Below are 27472 nucleotides of genomic sequence, written 5' to 3'. Positions count from 1 at the left end.
AGGTTGCTTACCAACACACTCTTCCACAGCTCTAGACCTGAATACTCAATAGTTAAAATATGCTTTGTGTTTCCATGCTGTGATATGAAATCCTCGCTGTGCTAATTGAGTAAGATTATGTGCAGGTGGATATGCTGGCGTGTATAAATAGCAGTGGAGAACACAGAGTTGATCCAACACTTGATTAGACAGCAAGGAGGGGGTCCTGTTTACTGACTACACAGAAGAAAAGAGATGGCTGCACAGACATTAATTTATAGACAGGGGAGTCATTAACTTATCAGAGCCTTTGTAGGTGAGGAGGTTAAACTGCCTTAAGGTGGCTTTACACACTGCAACATCGCAAACGACATCGCTGTAACGTCACCGGTTTTGTGACGTTATAGCGACCTCCCCAGCGACATTGCAGTGTGTGAAACACATCAGCGACCTGGCCCCTGCTGTGAAGTTGCTGATCGCTACAAATCGTTCAGGACCATTCTTTGGTCCTTTGTTTCCCGCTGTGCAGCATGATCGCTAGAAAGTTTCAGTGTGTAAAGGGGACTTTACAGCGACTTCATTAGCGACTTCGCTTTCAAATAGCTGCTTTGACACGGCCCCAACGACCAGCTAGGTCGCTCTGCAGGTCTGGATCGCTGTTGCGTCGTTGGCTAGGTCTGCCTGTTTGACAGCTCACCAGAGACTTTGTAGCGATCCCGGCCAGGTTGGGATCGCTGGTGGGATCGCTAGAAAGTCTCAGTGTGTAAAGGGGCCTTTACAGTAATCACTAGAAGCCATTTAAAGTGTAATCTTTTTAGCTACCCATGGGTTTCCTCTTATTTTGCTCCGATAAACTGGATCATAATTGAGTCACAAGAAAGTAAAGCCATAAGCCCATACACCTTAGATTTATGTCATCCAAACCCACAGATATGGACAGGTTTGGCAGACAGTCTAATATGTAAATTTTATTGTCGGGTGAAATATGGATCCGGCATGTCTGACTTCAGACTTCTGATATAATATATAATAATATAGAATCAATCAAATGGTGAAAGCCTTAAAGAGAAAAAAAATGCAAACACTAGAATTGACATTTTTTTGGGTGTCATTAAATACGCAAAAAATGAATAAGGAGCAATCAAAACATATCTCACGGATAATAGCACCAAAAACCTCCCCAGCTTTCCAGACAAAAATTCACCACTTACACAGCTCCATCAACATAAAAGTGAAAATGTTATAGGTCTCAAAAGAATGGAGAATCAAACTTTTTTCTGAATTTTTTTCATTACTTAAATAAAATGTTTACAAGTTTACTATTGCTATGCTCGTACTGACTTGGAGAATCATATTGCCAGGACGTATTTACCTTACCGTGAACACAGTAGAATCAAATCCAAAAAACAATTACAGAATTGTGGTTTGTTTGTTTGTTTTTGACAAACTCACTTTAATTTTTTCCCATATTCCAGTACATTTATATGGTAAAATGAATGATGTAATTCAAAACCACAACTTATACCTCAAAAAAACAAGCCTTGTACAGTTACATTACAAAAGCTCAAAATAGAAAATCGCCTGGTCGCGAGCAGACTAAAGGGGTTGAAATTTGAAAAAATATCTTAATTTTAAGTATTATTAACACCTATTTAGTATGTGTAATAATGCCATTATTACATATACTAAATGGGTGTTAATAGTACTTAAAATGAAGATATGTTTACAAATTTCAAAACCATCGTATTCTGGAGCCTTCTGTGTATTCTACATCTACATACATAATTGCCAGTTGTGTCTGTCACCCTATTCTGGCATGCACCGCAGCACTGTCAGTGACGTCAATACTGTTCTCACACACACGCAGTAGCAGCAACATACTGTAGTAGATCACATATACACACACATGAGAACGCGCGCACACACACACACACGCACAGACACATATGAGAACATACACACATATGAAAACGCACACACACACACAATCACACTACAGATCGCATCCACACACTCGCCACATCCAGCGATATCACTTGCTTCTCGACGGCATAAGGACCTGCGACGCTGTGCACTGCATTGAGCTTCTAGGACCTGCGGGATGATCACATGGCCGAAAGCACGTGGTATCACTGGATGTGGTGAGTGTGCACGCGCGGATTATCACCCCATACCCCTCTGCAGAGCATCACTTCTCCATCCCCTGTCATAGTGATATATCCTTCAAATTATCACTCCAGACCCCTCTGCGGAGCATCACTCCTCCACCTCCTGTCATAGTGATCATAGACTCATAGAATGGTAGAGTTGGAATGAACTTCCTGGGTCATCTAGTTCAACACCCTGCTCAAAGCAGGATTCACTAAATCATCCCAGACAGATGTCCGTCCAAACTCTTTTTAAAGACTTCCATTGAAGGAGAACTCACAATCTCTCGTGGCAGCCTGTTCTACTTGTTGATCACCCTCACTGTCAAAAGGTTTTTTCTAATAACTAATCTGTGCCTCCTAGCCATTAGTTTCCTCCCATTGCTTCTGGTCTTTCCTTGTGAAAATGAGAATAAAACTGATCCCTCTACAGTGTGACAGCCTTTAAGATATTTGTAGACAGCTATTAGGTCTCCTCTCAGTCTTCTCTTTTGCAAGCTAAACAATCCTAAATCCTGTAACTGTTCCTCATAGGACATGATTTGCAGACCAGTCACCAATCTGGTCACTCTTCTCTGAACTTGCTCCAGTTTGTTGATGTCTTTTTTAATATGTGGTGCCCAGAACTGGACACAATATTCCAGATGAGGTCTGACCAAAGAGGAGTAAAGGGGGAGAATGACTTCACGTGATCTAGAATGTATGCTTCTGTTAATACATCCTAGAATGGTGTTTGCCTTTTTTGCTGCTGCATCACACTGTTGACTCATGTTCAGTCTGTGATCTATTAGTATACCTAAGTCTTTTTCACACATGTTGTTGGATAGCGCTATTCCTCCCATGCTGTATATGCTCTTTTCATTATTCTTGCCAAGATGTATGACTTTGCATTTCTCCCTGTTAAAAACCATTCTATTAGTTGCTGCCCACTGTTCCAGCTTGTTTGGATCTTGTTGATCCTCTCTATCTCTTCTCTAGTATTAGCTATTCCTCCTAGCTTTAGGCCCCTTTACACACTGAGACTTTCAGCGATCCCAACCTGGCCAGGATCGCTACAAAGTCTCTGGTGAGTCGCTGGTGAGCTGTCAAACAGGCAAACCTGGCAAACGACGCAACAGCGATCCGGACCTGCAGAACGACCTAGCTAGTCATTGGGGACGTTGTAAAGCAGCTTTTTGAAAGGGAAGTCGCTAACGAAGTCGCTGTAAAGTCCCCTTTACACACTGAAACTTTCTAGCGATCATGCTGCACAGCGGGAAACAAAGGACCAAAGAATGGTCCTGAACGATTTGTAGCAATCAGCAACTTCACAGCAGGGGCCAGGTCGCTGATGTGTTTCACACACTGCAATGTCGCTGTGGAGGTCGCTATTACGTCACAAAACCGGTGACGTTACAGCGATGTCGTTTGCGATATTGCAGTGTGTAAAGCCACCTTTTGTGTCATCAGCAAATTTAATCAGTTTACCCTTAATTCCTTTATCTAAATCGTTGATAAAGATGTTGAACAACATGGGGCCCAGGACAGAGCCCTGTGGTACCCCGTTTGAGACAGTCTTCCAACTGCATGTGTAGACATTTATGACCACACTTTGACTCCGATCACTAAGCCAGTTGCGAAACCATCTAACAGTTGCCTTGTCCATTCCACACTTCCACGGTCATTTTTTCAATGATTGTATGAGATACTTTGTCAAATTCTTTGCTGAAATCAGGATATACTATATCTACTGCATTTCCCTGATCCACCCAGTCAGTGATTCTGTCATAGAAAGAAATAGTTAGTCTGACATGACTTATTAGTTACAAACCCATGCTGGCTCTGGTTAATCACTTCATTCTCATCCAGATACTTGCATAAATGTTGTTTAATAATTTTTTCAAAGATCTTTCCTGGTATGGAGGTCAGGCTCACAGGCCTGTAGTTCCCTGGGTCCACCTTCTTCCCCTTTTTGAAGATTGGGACATAATTTGCTCTTCTCCAGTCTTCTGGAACTTCTCCTGTTGTCCAAGAATTTTCAAAAATTATGAAGAGTGGTCCTAATATTTCCTCTGCTATCTCATTCAGTACTCTGGGGTGAAATTCATCTGGACCTGGGAACTTAAATTCATTTATGTTAGCTAAGTATTCCCTCACAATCTCTCTGTTTATTGATGGCCTGGATTCTTCTAATCCTTCAATAGAACAGTGAAGTTCAGTTGATTTTACATTTACTTTTTCAGAGAAAACAGTTGCAAAATAGGAATTTAAAAGTTCGGCCTTCTCAACATCATTTTTTACAACTTCACCATTTTCATCCTGTAACATATTTGACTGTTCTTTTATTTTTGACATAATTCCAAAATCCTTTTTTATTGCTTTTGACATCTCTTGCAAGCCTTATTTCATTATCAGCTTTGGCTAATCTGATGCGTGCCCTGCAGGTTTCTTCTTTAGATATGCCTCCCTCTTTCCATTTGATAAACAATTCTTTCTTCCTTTTTAGCATGTGTTTAAGTTCTGTGTTCCTGTGCATCTATTCTGATTTCCTTAAATGTTTCTTATTCTTCCCTCTTTTAGGGATTGTTAATGATTGGGCTTTGAGAATCTCTTTTTTCAAGATGTCCCATCCTTCCTGGACATTTCTGTCCTTAAGGACATAAGGCCATTGAATCCCTGCTATTCTCTTTCTGAGTCCCTTAAAATCTGCCTTTCTGAATTCCGGCCTTGATGTCTGAGTTTTCACAGGTCTTCCTCCTCTAGTTATCCAAAACTCTATGATAGCATGGTCACTGCTTCCCAGGGTCCCAGCCACCCTTACCTCCTCAACCATTTATACCCTTGTTTGTAAGGATTAGATCGAAGGTAGCAGATCTCCTTGTTTTTCTTCTCTACATTTTGGAAGATAAAGTTGTCAGCAGCAGAGGATACGAATTTGTTGGGTGTTGGAACTGTTTCTTTTGCCTGAGATTACCAACAAATGTCTGGATAGTTGAAATCTCCCATGATCATTATATCATTTTTTTTGAGAAGTTGGTCATCTGATGTATAAAGTGTTTATCCATATCATCCGCTTGTTGAGGCAGCCTGTAGTACACACCTACAATGGTGTTCTTTCCCTTGTTTTCTCCTTGTATTCTTACCCAAACAACTTCCACAGAATTCCCAGTCTCTGAAGCTTCAATCTTTGTGGAGATATATGATTCTCTAACATACAATGCGACACCTCCTCCTCGATTATTATGTCTGTTTCTTGCAGATAAGTTGTACCTCCTAGCCTTGTATTCCAGTCATGTGTATCGTTCCACCAAATTTCAGTGATGCCAATGACATCATATTTCTTTTCCTGAGTTAATAACTCCAATTCTCCTTGTTTGTTGCTCATGCTCTGTGCATTTGTATAAAACACTTTAGTTTGTGATTGTGTATTCTTTCCCCCATATTTTCATTATTCTGATTTTTTTTGTCTTATTTCTTCCTTTCCATTTCTAACAGCAGAGTTTTCAATAGTATTTGTCACCTGTATGGCTTTCCCTGGACTTTTTCTTCCCTTCCCATGCTGTTCTATGCTGCAGATTATCACCCCGGACCCCTCTGCAGAACATCTCTCCTCCACCTCCTGTCATAATGATAAATCCTTCAGATTATCACCCTGGACCCCTCTGCAGAGCGTCACTCCTCCACCTCCTGTCATAGTGATATATCTTGCAGATTATCACCTCGGACCCCTCTGCAGAACGTCACTCCTCCACCTCCTGCCATAGTGATATATCCTGCAGATTATCACACAAAACCCCTCTGCAGAGAATCACTCCTCCACCTCCTGTCATAGTGATATATCCTTCAAATTATCACACCGGACCCCTTTGCAGAGCATCACTCCTCCATCCCCTGTCATAGTGATATATCCTTCGAATTATCACACCGGACCCCTCTGCAGAGCAACGCTCCTCCACCTCCTGACATAATGATATATCCTGCAGATCATCACTCCAGTCCCCTCTGCAGAGCATCACTCCTCCACCTCCTGTCATAGTGATAAATCCTGCAGATTATCACCCCGGACCCTCTGCAGCACGTCGCTCCTCTACCTCCTGTCACAGTGATATATCCTGCAGATTATCACGCCAGACCCTCTGCAGAGCATTGCTCCTTTACCTCCTGTCATAGTGATATATCCTTCAGATCATGGCCCCCGTACCCCTCTGCAGAGCGTTTCTCCTCCATCTCCTGTCATAGTGATATATCCTTCAGATTATCACCCTGGACCCCTCTGCAGAGCATCGCTCCTCCACCTTCTGTCATCCTTACATACATAATCGCCATTTTCTATAACCCTATTCCAGCATGGCACTGTCAGTTGCGCAGGCGCAGTTTGAACTACGCCTGTGCAAGTGACATACACATCACTGCGGCTTCCGGGCACGAACTGCGCGTGCGCAAGTAGTGGTGACATCACCGCTCTTCCCACAGACGCGCAGTAGCAGCCACATACTGTAGTAGATCACATGCACACAGACACACAATCACACTACATATTGCATCCACACACTCATCACATCCAGCGATATTGCTTGTTTCTCGGCGGCATAAGGACCTGTGACGCTGTGCACTGTGCGTTGAGCTTCCAGGACCTGCAAGATGATCACATGGTCAGAAGCACGTTTTATCACTGGATGTGGTGCGTGCGCGCGCGCAATTGTACCGGTATGTGCGATTTCATGAGTGTGCGTTCTAATGTGTGAGTGTGCGTTCTGATGTGTGTGTGTTCTTGATGTGTTTGTGTTCATTCTGATGTGTGCGTTCTGATGTGTGCATTCTGATGTGTGTTCTGATATGTGAGTGTATGTTCTGATGTGACTGTGTGTTCTGATGTGTGTGTTCTGATGTGTGAGTGACCGTTCTGATGTGTGAGTGACCGTTGTGATGTGTGAGTGTGGGTTCTGATGTGTGGGTTCTGATGTGTGGGTTCTGTTGTGTGGGTTCTGATGTGTGGGTTCTGATGTGTGCGTTCTGATGTCTTCATTCTGATGTGAGTGTGCGTTCTGATGTGTGAGTGTGCGTTCTGATGTGTGAGTGTGCGTTCTGATGTGTGAGTGTGCGTTCTGATGTGTGCGTTCTGATGTGTGCGTTCTGATGTGTGCGTTCTGATGTGTGCGTTCTGATGTGTGGGTTCTGATGTGTGGGTTCTGATGTGTGGGTTCTGATGTGTGGGTTCTGATGTATGCGTTCTGATGTGTGTTCGGATGTGTGTGTTCTGATATGCGAGTGTGTTCTGATGTGTGTGTTCTGATGTGTGAGTGTGTGTTCTGATGTATGAGTCCGCCGGATGCAGGGGTGGACGGCGTGCAGCACAGTCACACATACATTAAACTGAACAAAACAATGTACCACCTACAATTATAGTCACAACAGCTTACAAGAGGCAATATAAGGTAAACACACAGCACACAGGGCAGTCACCACATAGTGAACACAGGTCAAGAAACACAACACCAGATACCAATATACAGCACACAACAAGGAAGAGACAGTGCACAGGGGGGAAAGAGGTCAAATGATGCAACACATACAACACATAAATGCAGAGGGATGACATACAACAGATATATTGCAAAGCACAAACGGTGTGACACATGTGCACTGCTCCTGTCAGCACCACTAAGCATAGACAGATGTTCATTTCACCACACTCTCGATGCAATAGCATCCTATTTCTAGTTTCCTAATAAACTTCAGTTTGTTAGTACTGGCATTATTACACATACTAAATGGGTGTTAATAGTACTTAAAGTGAAGATATTTTTAAAAATTTCAAAACCATCGTATTCTGAAGCCTTCTGTGCATTCTAGATTAAAGGGGTTGTCTGACACCTATAGTGCTCTTTATAAATTCCTATCTTAATTCCCTTGCATGGTTCAACACAGAGGTTACAATTGGATGAAAAGGGTAGGATGGCCCTAACCATAGGGAGAGGGGAGACCAGTCATCTCCTGACACTTAGCTTGTGTCTGAACCCCGAGCTCCGTAACATCCCTATACAAGTCCTTCCTCCATTGCTGTCACATGTTTAGTCACTAGCTGTCCCTCCATTCACCCTCGATGTGCACAGGCCAGTAAGTGCAAAATACTTCACCATTGTAATAGACACAGGGAAAGGAAGACAGACAGCAGCCCAACCCCAGCAGCTTCCACAGACTTCCTTCTTTCACAGTCGTCAGTTCAGAAGTGAGTTCTATTACCGGCAATAGGTGATGGAAAGTGTGCCTATTTAAAGGGAAGCAAATCAAAAAGGTCTGTGGAGCCTCTGTTAGGAGTCTCGACACGGAAAATAGTCAGATATCTCTCCGGGAAGGACCTAGCCAAGGAATGTCTCTTTTCAGGAGACCACCATAACCACCATATTAAATGGCCCTTGTAGTCAATATCCAGCTCTTGACAAGTTTAAAGATATGACAAGGGAAATACCAAGGCCAGGTATTATTTATAATTTACTATGGGTCATTTTTAGTTCACACACACAGTGTGTATTTTAGTTTTATAGATCTACATTTATGTAATACTAGCTGTACTACCCGCCTTCAGCTGGGTTAATAACTGCTGTTAACAAAATAGAATGTATTAACAAAAATGTATTCTGCACACAAAAACCACAAAACAAATAGATAGAAATGTAAGTAAATTGTTGCCTATATTAACCAATCAGAGCTCAGATTAATTAACTGTAGCAAAATAGAAGCTAAGCTGTGATTGGTTGCTATTGGCAGCCTGATAAATCTCCAGGCAACAGAAGGCCCTCCCCTGACAGTATATATTAGCTCACACATACACATAATAGACAGGTCATGTGACTGACAGCGGCCGTATTTCCTATGTGGTACATTTGTTGTTCTTGTAGTTTGGCTGCTTATTAATCAGATTTTTATTTTTGAAGGATAATACCAGACTTGTGTGTGTTTAGGGCGATTATGTGGCGAGGTTGGTGTATGTGTGGTGAAATGTGTGCTGAGGGTGGTATATGTGTTCAAGCACGTGGTAGTGTGGGGTGCATTTTGTGTGTGTGTTCATATCCCCCAGTGTGGTGAGTATCCCATGTCGGGGCCCCACCTTAGAAACTGTACGGTATATACTCTTTGGCGCCATCGCTCTCATTCTTTAAGTCCCCCTTGTTCAAATCTGGCAGCTGTCAATTTGCCCCCAACACTTTTCGGTTCACTTTTTCCCCATTATGTAGATAGGGGCAAAATTGATTGGTAAATTGAAACGCGCGGGGTTAAAATTTCGCCTCACAACATAGCACCCGGTGCTGCTCGGGATAGTAACAGTCTCTGTTTCCCTCCCATTCTCTGTCTGTCTCCACCTCTATATATATCTCTCTGTCTCTCTTTCCCTGACTGTCTCTGTCTCTTTCTCCGTCTGTCTCAATCTCTTTCCCTGTCTGTCTATCTATCTCTTTCCCTGTCTGTCTATCTCTGTCACTTTCCCTGTCTGTCTCTTTCCCTTTCTTTCCCTGTCTGTCTCTTTCCATGTCAGTCTGTTTCTTTGTCTGTGTCTGTCTCTTTGTGTCTGTCTCTTACCCTCTCAGTCTGTTTCTTTGTCTGTGTCTGTCTCTTTGTGTCTGTCTCTTACCCTGTCTATGTCTGTTTCTTGCCCTGGCTACATTGTGACACGCCAACATTCCATATAAGGGCGTGGCCGCGCATTCTTCTGAAGTTCTGGCTGCACTGTGGCTCCCAGCTCCATTCGCTTTAATGGAGGCAGGTTTTTTGTTGAGTAACTGTAAAGAGCGGGGTTAAAATTTCCCCTCAAAACATAGCCTATGACGCTTTCGGTCCAGAAGTGTGAGTGTGCAAAATTTTGTGGCTGTAGCTGCGACAGTGTGGATGCCAATACCGGACATACATACACACATTAACACACACATACACACATTCAGCTTTATATATTAGATATTCAATTAAACCTTCTCATTATACCCCCTTGAAGTTCTTTTTTGCTATTGCATTATCTTCTTTTATGTTATTATGTATGTTTTTTGCCTAGCTCTTGCTGTATATTTTTTCCTATTTACCTTCTCCGCTGCAATATATTCCACCTGTTTTTGTTTTACCCCTGTTTTATTTAGACGTGTACTGCCTAAGTAATGTAAGTGCTTATATTTCCACAGATGGCACTCATTGTTGAAATTGAATAAATAGAGATGTTTGGAAATATTTTTCTTTTATTTTTTCATCATTTTCACATCATTAACATGTTTATCAGTCCTGTGATTCCTGTGATTAGTAAGTGCCTCCAAATCATATAATACAGGTTGGGAAAATTTAGATATATTCAAACAAAATTGTAGAACAGGAAAGCAATAAATCTAATTTAGATATATACAGTACATCCACTTATGTGCAATCTATGTAAAAAATGTAAAAACTGTAAAAGTAAAACCCATCGAAAAACTGAACTATATTAATAATGACATATAAGATCTTGTTGGCGGTTCATACCTTGAGGCTGTCAAATAAAAACATCCAGTTTTCTCTGTGATCATCAGTTCCCATTGATAATCCCTACCTCGCCTTGGTCAGGTACTCATACAATACTTTAAGTCGAGCACCCCATAATTAATTTGGTGCATCCTTCATCTGTCATTCATCAGCTTCAAAATTTACTTTTGTGATGGAAATTTTGATGAATTTGTCGTCTGTAACTAGCTGCTAAAAGCCTTCTATTTTTCACCAAAAGACACAATATTTTGGAGCAACTAAATATTATGACATTTCAAGCAGATTTACACCAAATTTCTGGCACAGTCTGATCATTCAGGGCCATTGCTTTTTTCCACAAAAAAAAAAAATTGGGTGAAATTCTAGGACCTATACTTAGAACTCTTTTGGAAACAAACTAAACCTCAGAGCTAACAGTGTTCCCATAGATATCGTATTGTTCTAAAATGTGTAAATATTTTTTTATGATTCATATAATTTGCAGACACTGGTTTGTGAATTTGTCACAAATGGGACTTTTTTCTTTTTTTTGTGGATTATTTTTATCCTATCCAGTGTTTAACATATAACTCCTGTTTAATTTACCTGCTTTCTGTATTTCTAGTCTGATAACTGTCTCCGAGTATCTGCACTTATACAGCCTGTGGCATAACAAATCTGTATTTCTTTCTTGTAAATTTGATTATTGTGGGCAATTTTTGATTATTCTGATAAGTTTTCCACAGAGGTTGTGATTAATGGTGAGTTTAGGGTGACTTTATATGATATGGAGTTCCATACATAGTAAGGTTTATATTCCATATCTACAGTCTTCAATGTGTTTTCTAGAGGAAAAATATTTTGCATGATTAGCTGTAAATTATAAATTCATGTCATTCTGGTTCATGTAAGCAAGAGATGAGTGAACTTGTTCACCGATTTCAAATTCAGTATGAGCAGTTCCCTATCTGGTTTGAGGTTGTGTACCCGAGCATTTTTGGGAAAACCCAGTAATGATCGGCTATGTTAGTTTTCCAAAATGCTTTTCTAATAATATATCATGCTTTTGCATAGGATTGTGGTGCTGTATGGTAAAGGGGGGGATCTGTTTAATGATGGGAGGAGGTGGGGAGAGGAAGCTGCACATATACTTTCCATATTAACATGCGAAACGTACGTTAGGTCCTTTTCCTGGTCTTTTTCCTGCGACCTGCCTGCTTTTGTCACCATCGCTTAATGTGAGTATGCCTTACCTGGGCTTTGGCCCTTGGTCTGATTTATGGTCAGCCTAGATATTCATATGGGTTATATTGCACTTGCACTAATTTATTCTCGATCTAGTGTGTATTTTGGGTTTATACATTGTTTGATATACACAGTAAATAACCTTTTATCCATGAATACACTCTGGGCCCAGGTACTTTGTTGGTTTAGGCTTGATTCTGACCCTTAATTAGACTACACATGTGTAATCAGGCACTCACTATTTTTGGATGGTTTAATTATTCATTAATCAGCACACCGTTCATTTTTGTGCTTTAGAATTATAATTAAGTTTGCAGATACAGGCCGCTTACTGTCCTCATTTTCTTGTATTTATGAATCAATATATTATGTGTTGATTTTATCTGAATTTTACCAATAAAATATTTTTGTAATTTTCCAACAATTTGTTTATACTGGTTTTGTGCTTCTCTACTCCCTGTTCTCCTGTTTTTGATTGGTCTGAACCTAGATGCACGCAGTTGAGTAGCTCAGCAGAGGAGGTGGAGGAAGACAAGATGCTTCCTGCACAGACACGGAGTGATGCAAACGCGACAACCACTGCTTCCTCACCCACAACTCTGCCTGTGTCCAGCAGTGGTGGCAGGTCTACATTTCGCATGGGCAGCAAGGGTTAGCTAAGAAAAATACATTGGATTAACCAGACATTAATAACTTACCCCATAATCATAGACCATGCAAATCATTTTATTTAACAAAATTGTCTACAAAAAATCCCCACACAGAAATTGGCTGAGAAACATTTATAAATACCCCCACACCCATAAAACCAAGGCAGTGTGGCTGCAGCAGCAATAAACTTGATGACACCATAAAAGATTCCTGTACATCACATTTCTAATTCATTAGTGTAAAAGGTTAGGTGTCAAAAGAATGAACATTTATTAACATATATAAGGACTGAATAGTTGTTAAAGTACAGTACAAATACCATTAACTTGAGGTTAATCAAAATCAATCCAAATCAATGCATTTGCTAGCAAGAAGACACTAACCCAGGGTGCTAAAAGTGTATGTGCAGCTGACTAACCACAATGCCCAGTGCCCCGACACGTGTTTCGTACACAGCTTCATCATGAGGCACTGGGACAGTGTTTTGGGTTGTCTTTTATGGGGTACAAATCAAAAAGAGACCATATCTCACCTGTCAGTTGTGGCGCACGCTGCACGCCAGTCTCCCCATCTCCTGCTGCGCCTGGTGTCCTGACTTCTGACCACGCATGCGCGCTAATCAGAGAACCCTATTGGACGCCAGGCAGGGGGAGGGAGGAGGACACTGCACGGAGAGCGCGCACACAGCAGAAAGAGTGGAAACACCATTTTGGAAGTGGGAAAATGCCCACATACCAAAAGTTAGTGTGAATTGACACAATATAGTAAGTCTGCTGACACCATATATACAAAATTGTGACCATATAAGTATAAACAGCCTTGTACCCATTGAATTAAATCAAAAAAGGAATCGCATAAGCATATATATAAACTTTGCCATATTGCCACCTAGTGGACCATTCATGAAATACATACATATCAATGTTTTACATAGAAACAAATAGAGAAAGACGCCCACATAGGATGATTTAAGGCACAATTCATTAGTAATGATATAAAGCGATTTCAGATAGCCCAGTATATGATTCCTATGGAGCGACAATTTATACTATGGCGGATCTTGAATTCCTTTTTCCCGGTGGAATCAACAAAAGAATCCGCACGATCAATCTGGGAACAAGCCTCACATGGTGAACAGAAAATTAGAAAGGGGTGGTACATAGTGACTATGTGTTATAAGGTCTTTTAATGTTTTTGATCGCTTTGGGGTGACGGATGAAAAGAGATGTTTTTATTCAGATCCGTTTCAGACAACAGAATTGGCCAATATCTTGATAGAATAACTTGCATTTCTCGCCATTGGGCGTGATATGGTGTGATAAGTCTCACCTTGGTATCCACGTTTCATTTCGCAGGTTGTAACAGCGAGTCACAAGGTATATCCTTCGCCCTACGATACCCTTGCTCAATTTCCCTAGTCCTGTAATGGCGAGATTGAAAACGTTGTTTCAACTCATGAGATTGTGGCTCAAAAAGATTGTCATTAGAGCATATTCTGCGTGCACCCAAAAATGACCTGTTGGTATGGCCTAAAGTACCTGTGGAGGGTGTGAGGATTTTGCATCCAAAAGGGAGTTAACCGCTGTTGTTTTTTTGGTATATGTCAGTCATCAATGTTCCATCCCTTTCTTTCTTGATCTTCAAATTCATAAAATCAATTGCACTAGTGCTGTGGGTATATACAAGCCAAATGTTCAAGTTATTCTCATTGAGGCAATCAAAAAAGGTTTTGAGCAAATCCTCACCCCCCCTGCCAAATGAGGAACATGTCATTGATTAAGCGGACCCACATGTGGACCGCTCCATCTATGTCTTCAGGGTAACATATGTTACGTTCTCAGAACCCCAGGAAGAGGTTTGCATATGAGGGCGCAGAAGACGCCCCCATAGCAACTCCTCTCTCCTGGAAATAAAAACGGTCTTTAAACAAGACAAAAAATTATGCGTCAAAATGAATTGAAGCAACAAAAGAATAAGATCAATGAGATCAGAGTCAAGGTTGGTGGTCCTAAAGAAAAATTCCACAGCCTTTAGACCATTACTGTGCCCTATGGAGGAGTATAATGCCTCTACATCCGCGGTTACCAAAATACAATCATGATTAAGAGTCAGATTCTGTAATCTGATCAAGACTTCAGTGGAATCGCGAAACAGCACACACACCAAGGGCTTCAGGTAATGGTCAATAAACCTGCAGGCCGGTTCACACACCCCATTGTTCTCGAAGACAATAGGTCATGTATTTTGTATTTTTTTATTTTTATATACTTATCAGACTTGTCATCAATCATCTTGGACTGGTCTTGATATACTGGAGTGGCACCTTCCACATCAATGGATGAATCACTTTTCATCATCATTAATGAATTATGCTTTGCATCATTGGATGAATCACTTTATATCAATACTAATAAATTGTGCCTTAAATCATCCTACGATTTATGGGCGTCTTTTTCTACTTGTTTCTATGTAGAAAATTGATATGTATGTATTTAATGAATGGTCCACTAGGTGGCGATATGGCAAAGTTTATATACTGTATATTCTTATGTGATTCATTTTTTGATGTAATTCAATGGGTGCAAGGCTGGTTATACTTATGTGGTCACGATTTTGTATATATGGTGTCAGCAGACTTACTATATTGTGTCAATTCACACTAACGTTTGGTATGTGGGCAGCTTACCACTTAAAAAATGGTGCTTCCACTCTTCCTGCTGTGCGCGCGCTCTCCGAGCAGTGTCCTCCTCTCTCCCTCCTCCTGGCGTCCAATAGGGTTCTCTGATTAGCGCACATGCATGGTCGGGACTCAGGACGCCAGGCGCGGTGGGAGATGAGGAGACTGGCGTGCAGTGTGTGCCACAACTGACAGGTGAGATGTGGTCTCTTTTTGATTTGTGCCCCATAAAGGACAGCCTTCAAAATGCAAATAAATGTATATAATTTATACAATATGATTTTCTGGATTTTATTTTGTATACAGTATTCTATTTTTCACTGTTAAAATTAACCTACCCTTAAAATTATAGACCGTTCATGTCTTTGTCAGTTGGCAAACGTACAAAATCAGCAAGGGATCAAATACTTTTTCCTTCACTGTACATGCATGAACCCTCACATGGCCAACCAACATGCGTTAGTCTGGTAATCTTTTTGTGCTACAATGCGGCATAGTGGGTATCCCCAACCAACCAATGCACCATCAAGCACATCTGATGCTTGTTTGACCTTTGTCACCCTTAAAACTGGTCTCACCCAGGTCTTCTCCCGCAGAGCCTCCACTTGTTTACCAACTACACTTGGAGTGAGTGAGAGCCCATCAGTTGTTACATGCTTGTGGATTTTGGTCAATCTCACACACCATAACATCTCTGACTGCACCTCCCTCGCAGTCCACCAGTTTGTCGTGTACAACCTACTCGACCCTCTGTCAGCACACCAGCCAGCCCTCGGTCCCGCAATTCTGGTCATGGAAAAGATTATTTACTCCTACACATGCCAAAGCTAAGAACTAGAACTTCACCATATCCAATCTGTTGGCCACGGAAATGCTGCCTTTTCACCTGGTGGATACATTGGGTTTCCGCAAGCTGATGACTGTTGCTGTCCCCAAGTAACAGTTGCCCAGTCACCATTCTCTAATAAAGCTGTACCTGCGCTACACCATCATGTCGCAGACAACATGACCTTTTCCTTGAAGAACTTTGTGTCTCCCAGGGTGCAGCTCATCACTGAGACCTGGATGAGTAAGCATGGCCAGGCGCATTACATGTTGCTGACTGGGCACTGTGTTAATCTGGTGGCTGTGGAAGCAGGCAGGAAAGGGGCTGCTTCCCAAGTCTTGAAATCCCCAAGGCTTTCAAGACAAAGCTCTGGATCTACTGCTTCATCCACTGCTTCTGCTTTCTCCATCTCCTTTAGAACCTCCACCTGCACCCTCAACCTCTCCCTTAATGTAACACGCATTCCAACAGTGCAGAGAGAATCCCCCATTCCCCCCCATACAGTGCTGCCAGGGTTCAACGCAGTCAGGCAGTGCTGAAATTAAATATGCATTGGAGAACACAGTAACACAACTGCAGAGTCTTGGACCACTATCCAGGCTGAGTTTGATCAATGGTTGTCTCCACTGAACCTGGAGTCAGTGAAGGTCGTGTGCAATAACAGTGTGAACCTGGTGGCGGCCGTATGCCTGGGCGCCATCACACTTGTGCCTTGCATGGCTCATGTCCTCAACCGGATTGTACAGCAATTTCTAGGTACTATCCCGGTCTGGATGTGCTGCTGCAGAAGGCATGGTTGCTGTGTGGTCACTTTTAAAAATGGAAGTGCCAGGCCACATCCTGTGTGTTGCATGAACGATACCTGACTGCTGTGGAAAGACACTATGGGGAAATGTGAGGTTGGGGGGGACACAATTGATACCACTGTCCTGCTATCTGCCTGAAATGTTTTTAAATATCAAGACTCCAAGATGGGCCTCCAAGTTATTTTTTGTCTCTACTAGCAGGGGTGTAAAAACAAGAGGCCTAATCCTGTCACTTATCCACCTCTTGATTTTAGAAATGGAAATGCCAGGCCACATCCTGTGTATTGTATGGACCAAGACACAATGGGGAAAGGGGATGGTGCAATTGATGCCACCGTCCTGCTGTCTGCCTAAAATGTTTTTAAATGTCAATACGGGTCTTCAAGTGTTGTCTTGTCTGTACTGGCAGGGGTGTGGGAGCACCAGCCCTTCACCTGTCTCTCATCCACCTAAGTATTTCTTATTTCAATAGTCTAGGTAGCTGATGGCTTTGCGAAAGGAGTGGGGCTGCACTGTAAAATGTATTTTTGCTATTTTGAAAGCTATTCAACCCCCTAACGGTGTTCCTCTGTGTTAGGTTTGGCCTCCCATTGAATCCAGTGGTGTTCGAAGATGTTTGACGAACTGTTTAACAAATCGTTCGGTGAACATTGGGAAGTTCGCCAAAGATCAGCGAACTGAACTTTGAAAGGTTCGCTAGTAAACAACAAACTGATGAAATTCCTATTCTGATTCCTTATTGGCAAACCATTGTATAGATAATAAGTGTGCATTTTTTGTGTTTCACAGGATCCTCGCTTGACAGGCAAGCATGTATAGGCTAGGAAGCCACAGGGTAATTTTTAGCCTCATCAACACTGCCCATATTTGAAAAAATATTCACTGTTAGAATGAAGAGAATATATAAGGAATTATGCCAGAACAAAAAGCTTTGAAAAGTCACATGATTTTGCCGCAACTCAAGACTACATTAAAATGTTGTGAATTTTGGCCTTCTCACACCATTGTCATCCAGCTCATGCAAAGTAAGCAGACCTGGGGCAGGATGGGGGTGTGGAGACTGCCGCTGATCAGATCCATGATAAGCAATGGCATTTGCTACACCACAAATATTACTCCAGCAGGGACTGGAGTAAGGTGAATGGCAATGCACACACATGTGTACGCCTGTTCATGAATCAGGAACATCTCACTCCAGCACATCTTCTTGCTATCCTGATGATTTGGGCCCTTTGTGTCCACTTTCCTGAAAGTGGAGAACTCCTTTTAAATTCAAAACTATATGCCTATGTCAGCTATCACTGCACTGAGAATTCTTCATGAAACTTAGACATGTTTAATATCATGCAGCTGAACAATGTAGCTGAGTAATGTAGCTGGGTGGAAGATAGTTGTCAATCCAATCACTTAAAAGTGCATCTCAATAAATTAGAATAGTCTCAAAAAGTTAATTTATTTTAGCAATTTAATACAAAAAGAGAAACACATATATTATATAGTCATTACACACAGAGGGATCTATTTCAAGTGTTTATTTCTGTTAATGTTGATGGTTATGGCTTACAGCCAATGAAAACCCAAAAGTCATTATCTCAGAAAATTATAATATATTATATAAGACCAACTGAAGAAATTATTTTAAACTATGAAATGTTGGCTTACTGAAACGTCTGTACAGTAGATGCACTTAGTCAGGGCTCCTTTTGCATGATTTACTGCATCAATGCGGCGTGGCATGGAGCCGATCAGCCTGTGGCACTGCTGAGGTGTTATGGAAGCCCAGGTTGATTTGATAGCAGCCTTCAGCTAGACTGCATTGTTGGGTCTGGTGTTTCTCATCTTCCTCTTTACAATACCCCATAGATTCAATATGGGGTTTAGGTCAGGCGAGTTAGCTGGCCAATCAAGCACAGTGATAGTGTTGTTATTAAACCAGGTATTGGTACTTTTGGCAGTGTGGAGAGGTGCCAAATCCTGCTGAAAAATGAAATTTCAATCTCCAAAAATCTTGTCGGCAAAGGGAAGCATGAAATGCTCTAAAATTTCCTAGTAGACGGCTTCGTTGACTTTGGTCTTGATAAAAAACAGTGGCTCTACACCAGCAGATGACATGGCTCCCCAAACCATCAGTGATTGTGGAGACTTCACACTAGACCTCAAGCAGCTTGGATTGTGGCCTCTCATTTTTTCCTCCAGACTCTGGGACCTTGATTTCCAAATGAAACGCAAAATATACTTTCATCTGAAAACAACACCTTGGCCCACTGAGCAACAGTCCAGTTCTTTTTCTTCTTGACCTAGGTAAGATGCCTCTGGCGTGTCTATTAGTCATGAGTGGCTTGACCCAAGGAATGTGACAGTTGTAGCCCATGTCCGTGATACATCTGTGTATGGTAGCTCTTGAAGCACTGACTCCAGTAGTAGTCCACTCCTTATGAATCTCTCCCAAATTTTTTAATGGCCTTTTCTTAACCATCCTTTAAAGGCTGCAGTTATCTCTGTTGCTTATGCACCTTTTTCTACCACACTTTTTCCTTCCACTCAACTTTCTATTAATCTGCTTGGATACAGCACTCTGTGAACAGCCAGCTTCTTTATAAATAACCTATTGTGGCTTACTCTCATTGTTGAGTGTGACAATGACTGCCTTCTGGACATCTGTCAATACAGCAGTTTTCTCCATGATTAAGCATTAAGCATTTTAAATGCTTTGGAAGCCTTTGCAGGTGTTTTGCTGTAATTTCTAATTTTTTTGAGATAATGACTTTTGGGTTTTTATTGACTGTTAGCCATAATAATCAACATTGACAGAAATAAACACTTGAAATAGATCACTCTGTGTGTAATGACTCTATATAATAAATGTGTTTCCCTTTTTCTTGAATTACTGAAATAAATTAACTTTTTGATGATATTCTAATTTATTGAGATACACTTCTATATTTTTTCTTTGTTATGGTACATATTGGGAGCTGTAACCCCCCTCTAAGGCTCAGCATCCATATTAACCCATCTTTCCCACACACAGTTTTAATTGCCAGCTCTGCCTGGTTCATTTTTTACTTCCCATTCAGTATTCAGATAAGGCTGTTTTGCCACATGGAGAGGTAGGTCAAGAGTGTTTAGGGACCATCCATATTAAAGGTACACCTTGAGGTGGTTGGATGGCTTTTGTGCTCTTTGAACAAATCAAAAATTTTTAATTAAGTACTTTATATTTTTACATTTTTTTTATTCAATATTATTTAGACAAGCCTGTGAAATACTGGGGGAATATAGTTTGATCAGTTTATACCAAAATTCACCTCTTTTGATGATATAATGCACACATTGTTTGGAGGCCAAAAGGCACTGCATATTGCTCCCAAAACGCCATAAAAGCAGTGACGTTTGGAGGTGGGAACATCGTGGTGTGGGGCTGTTTTTCATACGGCATTGGCAAACTTCATGTAATTGAAGGAAGGATGAATGGACAAATGTGCTCAGACATTCCTGATAATAAATCTGCTGCCATCTACCAGGATGATGAAGATGAAACTAGGGTGGACATTTCAGCAAGACAATTATCCCAAACACACAGCCAAGGAAACTCTCGATTGGTTTCAGAGAAAGTATAGCTCTCAGAATGGCCCAGCCAATCACCTCACCTGAATCTAATAGAACATTTGTGGCAGGAAGTAAATCTCAGAGTTCAGAGAAGGAACCTTCAGGATTTGAAGAGTGTTTGTGTGAAAGAATGGGCCAAAATATAATCTAAGCAATGCATGCAACTAGTTTCTGCATGTAGAAGGCGTCTTGAAGCTGTCATCACCAACAAAGCCTTATGTAGGAAGTATTAAATAAATTTCAGTAGGCATGTTCAATACTTTTTAGCTGTGTTATTTCTCATTATTACACATAACTTATTTTATGGACAACTATGGTTTGATGTATTTGCCTTTGTAGATTGGAATTGTTGTTACCGACATCTGGTGAGAAATTTATGTCAATATCACCTTTAGAAATATATTTACTTAAAACATTGGTGCCGTGTTCAATACTGATTTCACCCGTTTTATAGCAGTCGGGATTCTGCAGCTGAATGTATTGGTACAGAAGCTGTACTGTAGCACCAGCATAATGTACATTATGGACCACAAAGTGATGTTCTTATAATGCATATGTACATCAAATAGTGTTAAGGAATTAAAACCTCATGATCACTCTTGGATTTCTGTTTTTTGTGGGTAACACTACTGCTTAAATTAACCAGGTCTCTCTCCATAAGTTCCTGAAATATACTTAGTGTGGGAGGCCTTGATGGTATTTAAATTTTAAGATTAATCTTTCACCCCCAAAATGGCAATTAAGCTGCCTAAACATATATACAGTGATACGTCGGTTTTCATTGATAATCTGTCTGAATACAATCAATGAAAACTGAAACCAATGAAAACAGAAGTAATTATTTCCATAGGAATCAATGTGAATCTAATTAATAGATTTTAGATACTCTAAAATACATACAAAAAACACATTTTATAGAGAATGAAGATAGTGTTTAATACTAAAAACAATAAGAAATGAATATAAAATGAATATAAAATACTAATGTAAAGAATAAATACATTTTATCTTACATTTGTTACATACATTTTTTAAACTGATGAGCGGGGTGACACTCACATAATGCCACACAAAGCCGGAGATTGCATGGATTACCCTTTGTTGTCGCAAAATTAGCAGCGTAGTCACGTGGGCATGCAGACAAAAACAAACGAAAACCGAGGCAACCAACGAATACCAAGGCAAATTTTTAATGGAAACAATCAACGAAAACCGAAACCAACGATAACCGATGTCAACGAAAACCGAGGTACCACTGTATTAGGTATCAAGCCCCTATTTAATCATACTTGACAAGTATAGCTTAACTTAAGGTTTAATAAAATCACATTTTATTTTACATGCAGCTAAGGGCGTTTTGGTGCACCCTTGGTCTATGCCTTGGTTCACCGTCACACCCTCCTATTTGCACAATAAAGCCAGTACCTTATGTTGATTTATTCATCTCTAACGCCCCGAGTGAACACTCTGTCTCCTGTCTGTGACTACACACCAACACTGGATGATTGTGGTGGCATGCTCATACTGTCAGTGCAGGTTGCAGGCACACTTTAATGTCTGGCTCCTTGAATAAGTAATCAGAGATTGCCCACACGGACTCTATGAGCGCGCCAACCTGATCATCCAGTGAAAGTGTGTAGACGTGAGACAGAGCATTCGCTCTGGGCGTTAGAGACAAGTAATTCAATATAAGTTAAAGAGGACAATTGTTTTGTAACCAGATGCTTTTGGGTTTCACTTGAGCCCAGGACCAAGGAGGATATACCAAAGTTTTCATTCTATTAATTTCTCAAAATGTCAGTTAGTTTCTACATGAGACCGTGAATGGCTCGTTTCTCCAAAGAGAGGTTTTGATACTTTAGAGATATGCACACACTAGTTAACTGCTAGCCAAAAGGAATGTCTCCAGCATGGTGTCAAAAACCTCTGCCACGCTGGAATCATTGCCTGAACTTTGAGTATGTCTGTTTTCTATGATGGGCACTAAAGTAGAACTCAAGGAGTTTATGGTGCATTACATAAGCAAGCGTCATTTACAGAATGTCATACTGGGTTGGAGAATAGCTTAAGCTCAAAGCCTCCACAATTAGACGACCATGCACAAAGCTTATCCTTTACATGAACATCTGATAATCGTAGATACTTTTGGCAGAATGTGAACTGTAGCTTAGATCATGACTTAGCAGCAGAAGGTTTTGGTCTGTTTTTTTTCATGATATAGCTCCCAATGCAGGCAGGATTTTCCATACATAATATATTGTGGTATCTGTTATCTGCCTAGTGTAAAGAAGAAGGAATGGAATATTGCTTCCGACCCTTTACACCAAGCAGACTCTTATATCAGCAGCTAAAGCTCTCCATGTAAAGAGAGGGCATAATAAGTAAAGGAGAGACATAACAGAAAAGGAATCTCCTCTTCCTTTATAAAGGGGGCTACTCCAAAATTCATTGCAATGAATTGGAAGCTTTTTTTATAGTTTCTACCTGGATTAAAATTTGTCAGCGGCAGCACCCGAGATCCACTGAACTATTCTCTGTTACTTATGTCCTCTCTCGATATAGCGGCTGAAACAGCAGCCACAATTGGATTATACATCAGTGTTCACATAGTTGTGCCGTGCACAACCTGGTCAGGTGAGCGACCAACCCTCTAACTCACCCTCACTTGCCACAGTTTTACACAAGGAACACCTTGTTTTTATCTAAACAATGAGAGGGGGAACACGTGTGTCACTGGGCTTGAGAATCAAGAGAGCCTGGTAGCACTTTCCTCTCTGAATCATGTGTTACGAAATTGGCCAAAATGCTCATTAAGCAGTCTGCTTAATGATTATGGAGGTGGTTTATCTAAATCTTGCCCTATAATATTTTCTGTGAGCAATGCAGTAAGGGAAGAATGAGCAGAAAATATTGCATTTAGCTTTAGCTTTCTGTCATAGGCAAAGGGACATAACACAAGATATGTTACTATTACTACTCTGGACTACCAGGATTGTTACTATCAACCTCTTCACCTACCAGGGCCATTACTTCAAACTTCTACATCCCCTTTGTCAAATATGTAGGTAAAAGCAGACTTAGACTAATTGCCAAATTTTTCAGTAATAGTATGTCAGGAATTATTATATTTTCTTCAGTTGATGATATCTGCTTTTTATTTCTCCGTAGGTCAAGCTGGGAACTCCCTGACTTAAGAGAAGGACGGGTAAAAGCCATTAGTGACTCAGACGGAGTAAGTTACCCTTGGTATGGAAACACCACAGAAACTGTGACCTTGATGGGTCCCACAAACAAAATTTCCAGGTTCTCCGTCAGCATGAATGACAACTTCTACCCCAGTGTGACGTGGGCAGTACCAGTGAGTGAAAGCAATGTACCCATGCTCACCAGAATTAAAAGAGACCAAAGTTTCACCACTTGGTTGGTAGCTATGAATGCAAACACCAAGGAGAAGATCATTCTACAAACAATAAAATGGAGGATGAGAGTAGATATAGAGGTGGATCCCACTCAATTACTGGGTAAACGGGCCAGACTGGTTGGTAGGACTCAGCAGGAGCAGCCAAGGATTTTAAGCCGGATGGAGCCAATCCCACCAAATGCGCTAGTAAAGCCTAATGCTAATGATGCACAGGTGCTAATGTGGAGGCCGAAAAGAGGACAGCCAGTAATAGTTATTCCTCCTAAGTAGGACTGGATGGAGTTTAAGAATGAGAAGAGGAAAACAGGGAATTTTTAAGCTACTTCTTAGCTTCGAGGACAATGCATGGGGACGACAAAGCTGAAACAATTCTTTGCAGTGATTATTTATTGTGCACATTTTTGGATGTGTACATATATTTTATACAATTTATTTATTTGAATAAACTTAAAAGGCATTTGCCATAACTGTTTCTAGTGCCTGTGGCCAAACAGAAGTAAAAACAGATGCTCAGTTAATGACTTTATTATCAGTTAAACTTATGTATGCGGTGCTGTTTGCATTTAAGAATCACTTTGGTTGAATGCAGTCCAGGGAGTTTCTTAAGAATGGGATGATGTATGTTGCCTAACCAATACAATGAGAAATTAAAATTTGGATGCATAAATCTGATGTTTCAGTCTTAGGAATTCAGCGATTGAACCGAAGATGCTATTACATATTAAATCTAATATTCTCTGAGTTGCTAGTACTTTATTAAATTATCCAAATTTGAAAAATTGAATTGCATTTTTCAGTTAACATCAAGGTATAGCCTACACAAAAACATCACGAGTAAACACAGAGCTGGCTCTGGTGATTTCAAATATACTAAAAGAGTAACTCTCCCAGAATGCAGTCCTGTAAGCTGTGCATTCAAATGGCCAACGCTAATTTGTTTGTGGCGTACCAGTCAACAAGTTTGTCCACTTCTTCCAAAATCAACTGGTAAAATTGTAAATGGAGGTCTGTACAAGGCCTGACGCCAATGGCACAGCCGTAGGCTTTACAACGGCGCATTACAAAATTGTATTTGTATCCATCCTGTGTTGCTGTATGGCACGCCATACAGTATTGTCTATTGCATTTTAGTCTCTTAATGAAAGCAATGTTTCAAAAAATATATAATTTCCGTAAACCACCACCTGATGAAAATCTGCTTATCTACAAGTGCTGTATTATGTCTCCATACAACTTAAACAGTAATCACACTTTTCATTTTATTTTTCATAAAATTAACAGTACAAGCGAAGATTAGAAAATTTGTTTTATATCTTATTAGAGAAAAATACCTATTTCCCACTTACTAACTACTTTTCTACACTGTTCATGATTTGTCTTTCAACTTGGTCTACAAAGGTTTCTTGAGTGAGGGATGAAATTACGACTGCTGCCTACAAAAGTCTATGGAGAAGCGATCGGTATGCTAGAGAGAAAGAACAAACGAAAGCAAACTGCTGAGGACCTGTAGATCAAAAAATGCAGGGTACTAATGATGAGCACAGTGTTATACCTACCATATTCCAGAAAAGTTACACTTTATAGATTGTATGGAGCTGTAATATAGACATGTGCTCGAGTCCTAATACAGCCTGCTACATAGGACCAGTACAGTATAAATAATAAAGTGTATTTGCAAAATTGGGGAACTTTTTACCTAGATGGTAAGAGGACGTTCAAAAGTGAAAATATTCTTTGTAGACGTTCAGTAAAATTATTCTGGAAATATCTCCCATGGTTAGACACCTGACAAAGTAAGGTGGAGTGACTCCTGATGATGGACCCATAGCAATCTATTGTTGACTATGTCCACCTGGATATTTGTACGCTCTCCATTGTTGGTATTTTACTCCAAAAGAGAATTTCCAGAAATGACACTATACCTTTCCAAAATGCCTTCTTTTTATGCCACTGAATTTTTGGGAAAAGTTGCCTTAAAGAGGAGGCTCAATATACATTTTATGAAAGGTAGATTCTTTATTTAAAGCTAGTAAAAATATAAGTGCAATGTTTGATGCTTACAAGCAAACAAGACAAACGAGATTTATTTTCTAATATCCCTGTGGAACAAATGTGTGTGTTGATTTCTAAGCAACATGAAAACAAGTTTCTTTTGTTTAAACTTTAAATAAAAAAAAATGAAAAAAAAAGTGTCCTAATTGCAGCAATCATTAATCACACATTTCTCCTCCCAGTATATTGTGCGTGGACAGTCATCTATTACTCATCATCATCATCTGCACAGCATCTCATGAAATATGAAATCAAAGGAATACGGAGGTACAGTATGGCCCCAAAGGTCCATGTAACTTTGTGCAGGCCGTTAATATGATATAGCCTTGTCTTAACAGCTGACCTGTTGATTTGGAACAAGCATAATAAGTATTTAATTCTAAAGGTATTTTTTTAATGGTTCATACATAGAGCTAAATTGTGAAATGATTGTGTCCTCGGAACATAATTACTTTTCACCTATTCAAGATAAAAGCTTAACTTAAACAATTCACATTGGCAAATTCGAACTACAAAACTACTGTGAGGTCATGTCATAGAACGTGCACAACATCTTTTGGTTCAAGGGCCTTATTACGATACGGAACCAATCAGAAGGGCCTGCACAAAATGTAACGGGATACTTATATATGAATATGTCACCAAAACCACCATCAGTACATTAATACATTACCAGAACAATGTTTTGATTATTTCAGGAGGATTTGGAGAGATTATGCTCAGTTTCAGCTCTAAAAAAATAAGTGTGAACATAGGCTAACTTACACTGAGTTTTTGGAGCAGAATCACCCCAAATTTATACATTTTAGCATAGCCATGAAACATGTTTTCGGTTGCTACATGTGCACAAGATCAGAACTAAGTCAGCACATGGATACAGTACCAGAATCACTGTTAGTACAATAATGCATCACCAGAATCTTGGTCAGTACATGAATGCAGCTTCAGAACCACTGTTAGTACATGAATGCAGCGCCACAATCACAATCAGTACAGGAAAGATGCAAATACATTTGAATATGCGAAGAAGGGAGCCATCATCTCCCGGACAGGTCTCCCGCTGCATTAAACCCATTAGCAGAACCGCATGCACCCCATGGACTGCATGTTGGACAAGCCTGTTATAGAATAACAAAGTAATGGGGTTCATAAGGATGAAGAAAGACAAACACCCATGTAGTCCACCCTAGTCTTTGAATTGTTGATTTAGATGCAGACAAAACCCCATAAAGCAGAAGCCAATTTTCTTCATACTATACAATTCCAGCTGACTTCAAATGTGGCATCAGAATATTCCTGGAATAATACAAACCCATCTCTAGTAAATGTAATTTTTAATATTACTACTTCCAAGATGAACATCCTGACAACTTTCAAATGCTTATAATATATTAAATGACATCTCTCACCAGGTTTTTGCTAAGAGTATCATGATATAGGGGCAGAGACCCTGATTTCACCGTGTTAATTACTTGGCTACTAACTGAGTTTTGATAAAATCACTGTTTTATCTGCTGCAGTTATACCAGTTCTCTGAATGTTAAGCTCTGTACAACCCCTCCCACACCACTAATTGTACACTGTGCATATGCAAAAAGCTGCCAA

General features: G+C 40.5%; 1 protein-coding gene across 5 annotated transcripts in view; it reads left to right on the top strand.

The window, feature by feature from the left end:
- FAM78B (family with sequence similarity 78 member B) overlaps positions 1–25944 on the top strand; it is a 238166-nt gene extending 212222 nt beyond the window's left edge. For all 5 annotated transcript variants that reach the window (XM_075321993.1, XM_075321995.1, XM_075321994.1 and 2 more), the window contains one exon: positions 23563–25944. In XM_075321993.1, coding sequence (XP_075178108.1) covers positions 23563–24085 — 523 coding nt within the window. In that variant the 3' untranslated portion in view covers positions 24086–25944. The remainder of the gene's footprint in view (positions 1–23562) is intronic.
- The last annotated feature ends 1528 nt before the right edge of the window (positions 25945–27472 follow it).

Source organism: Anomaloglossus baeobatrachus, chromosome 8, assembly GCF_048569485.1.
Source record: "Anomaloglossus baeobatrachus isolate aAnoBae1 chromosome 8, aAnoBae1.hap1, whole genome shotgun sequence".
NCBI lineage: Eukaryota > Metazoa > Chordata > Amphibia > Anura > Aromobatidae > Anomaloglossus > Anomaloglossus baeobatrachus.
This window is presented reverse-complemented; position numbering and strand designations above follow the sequence as displayed.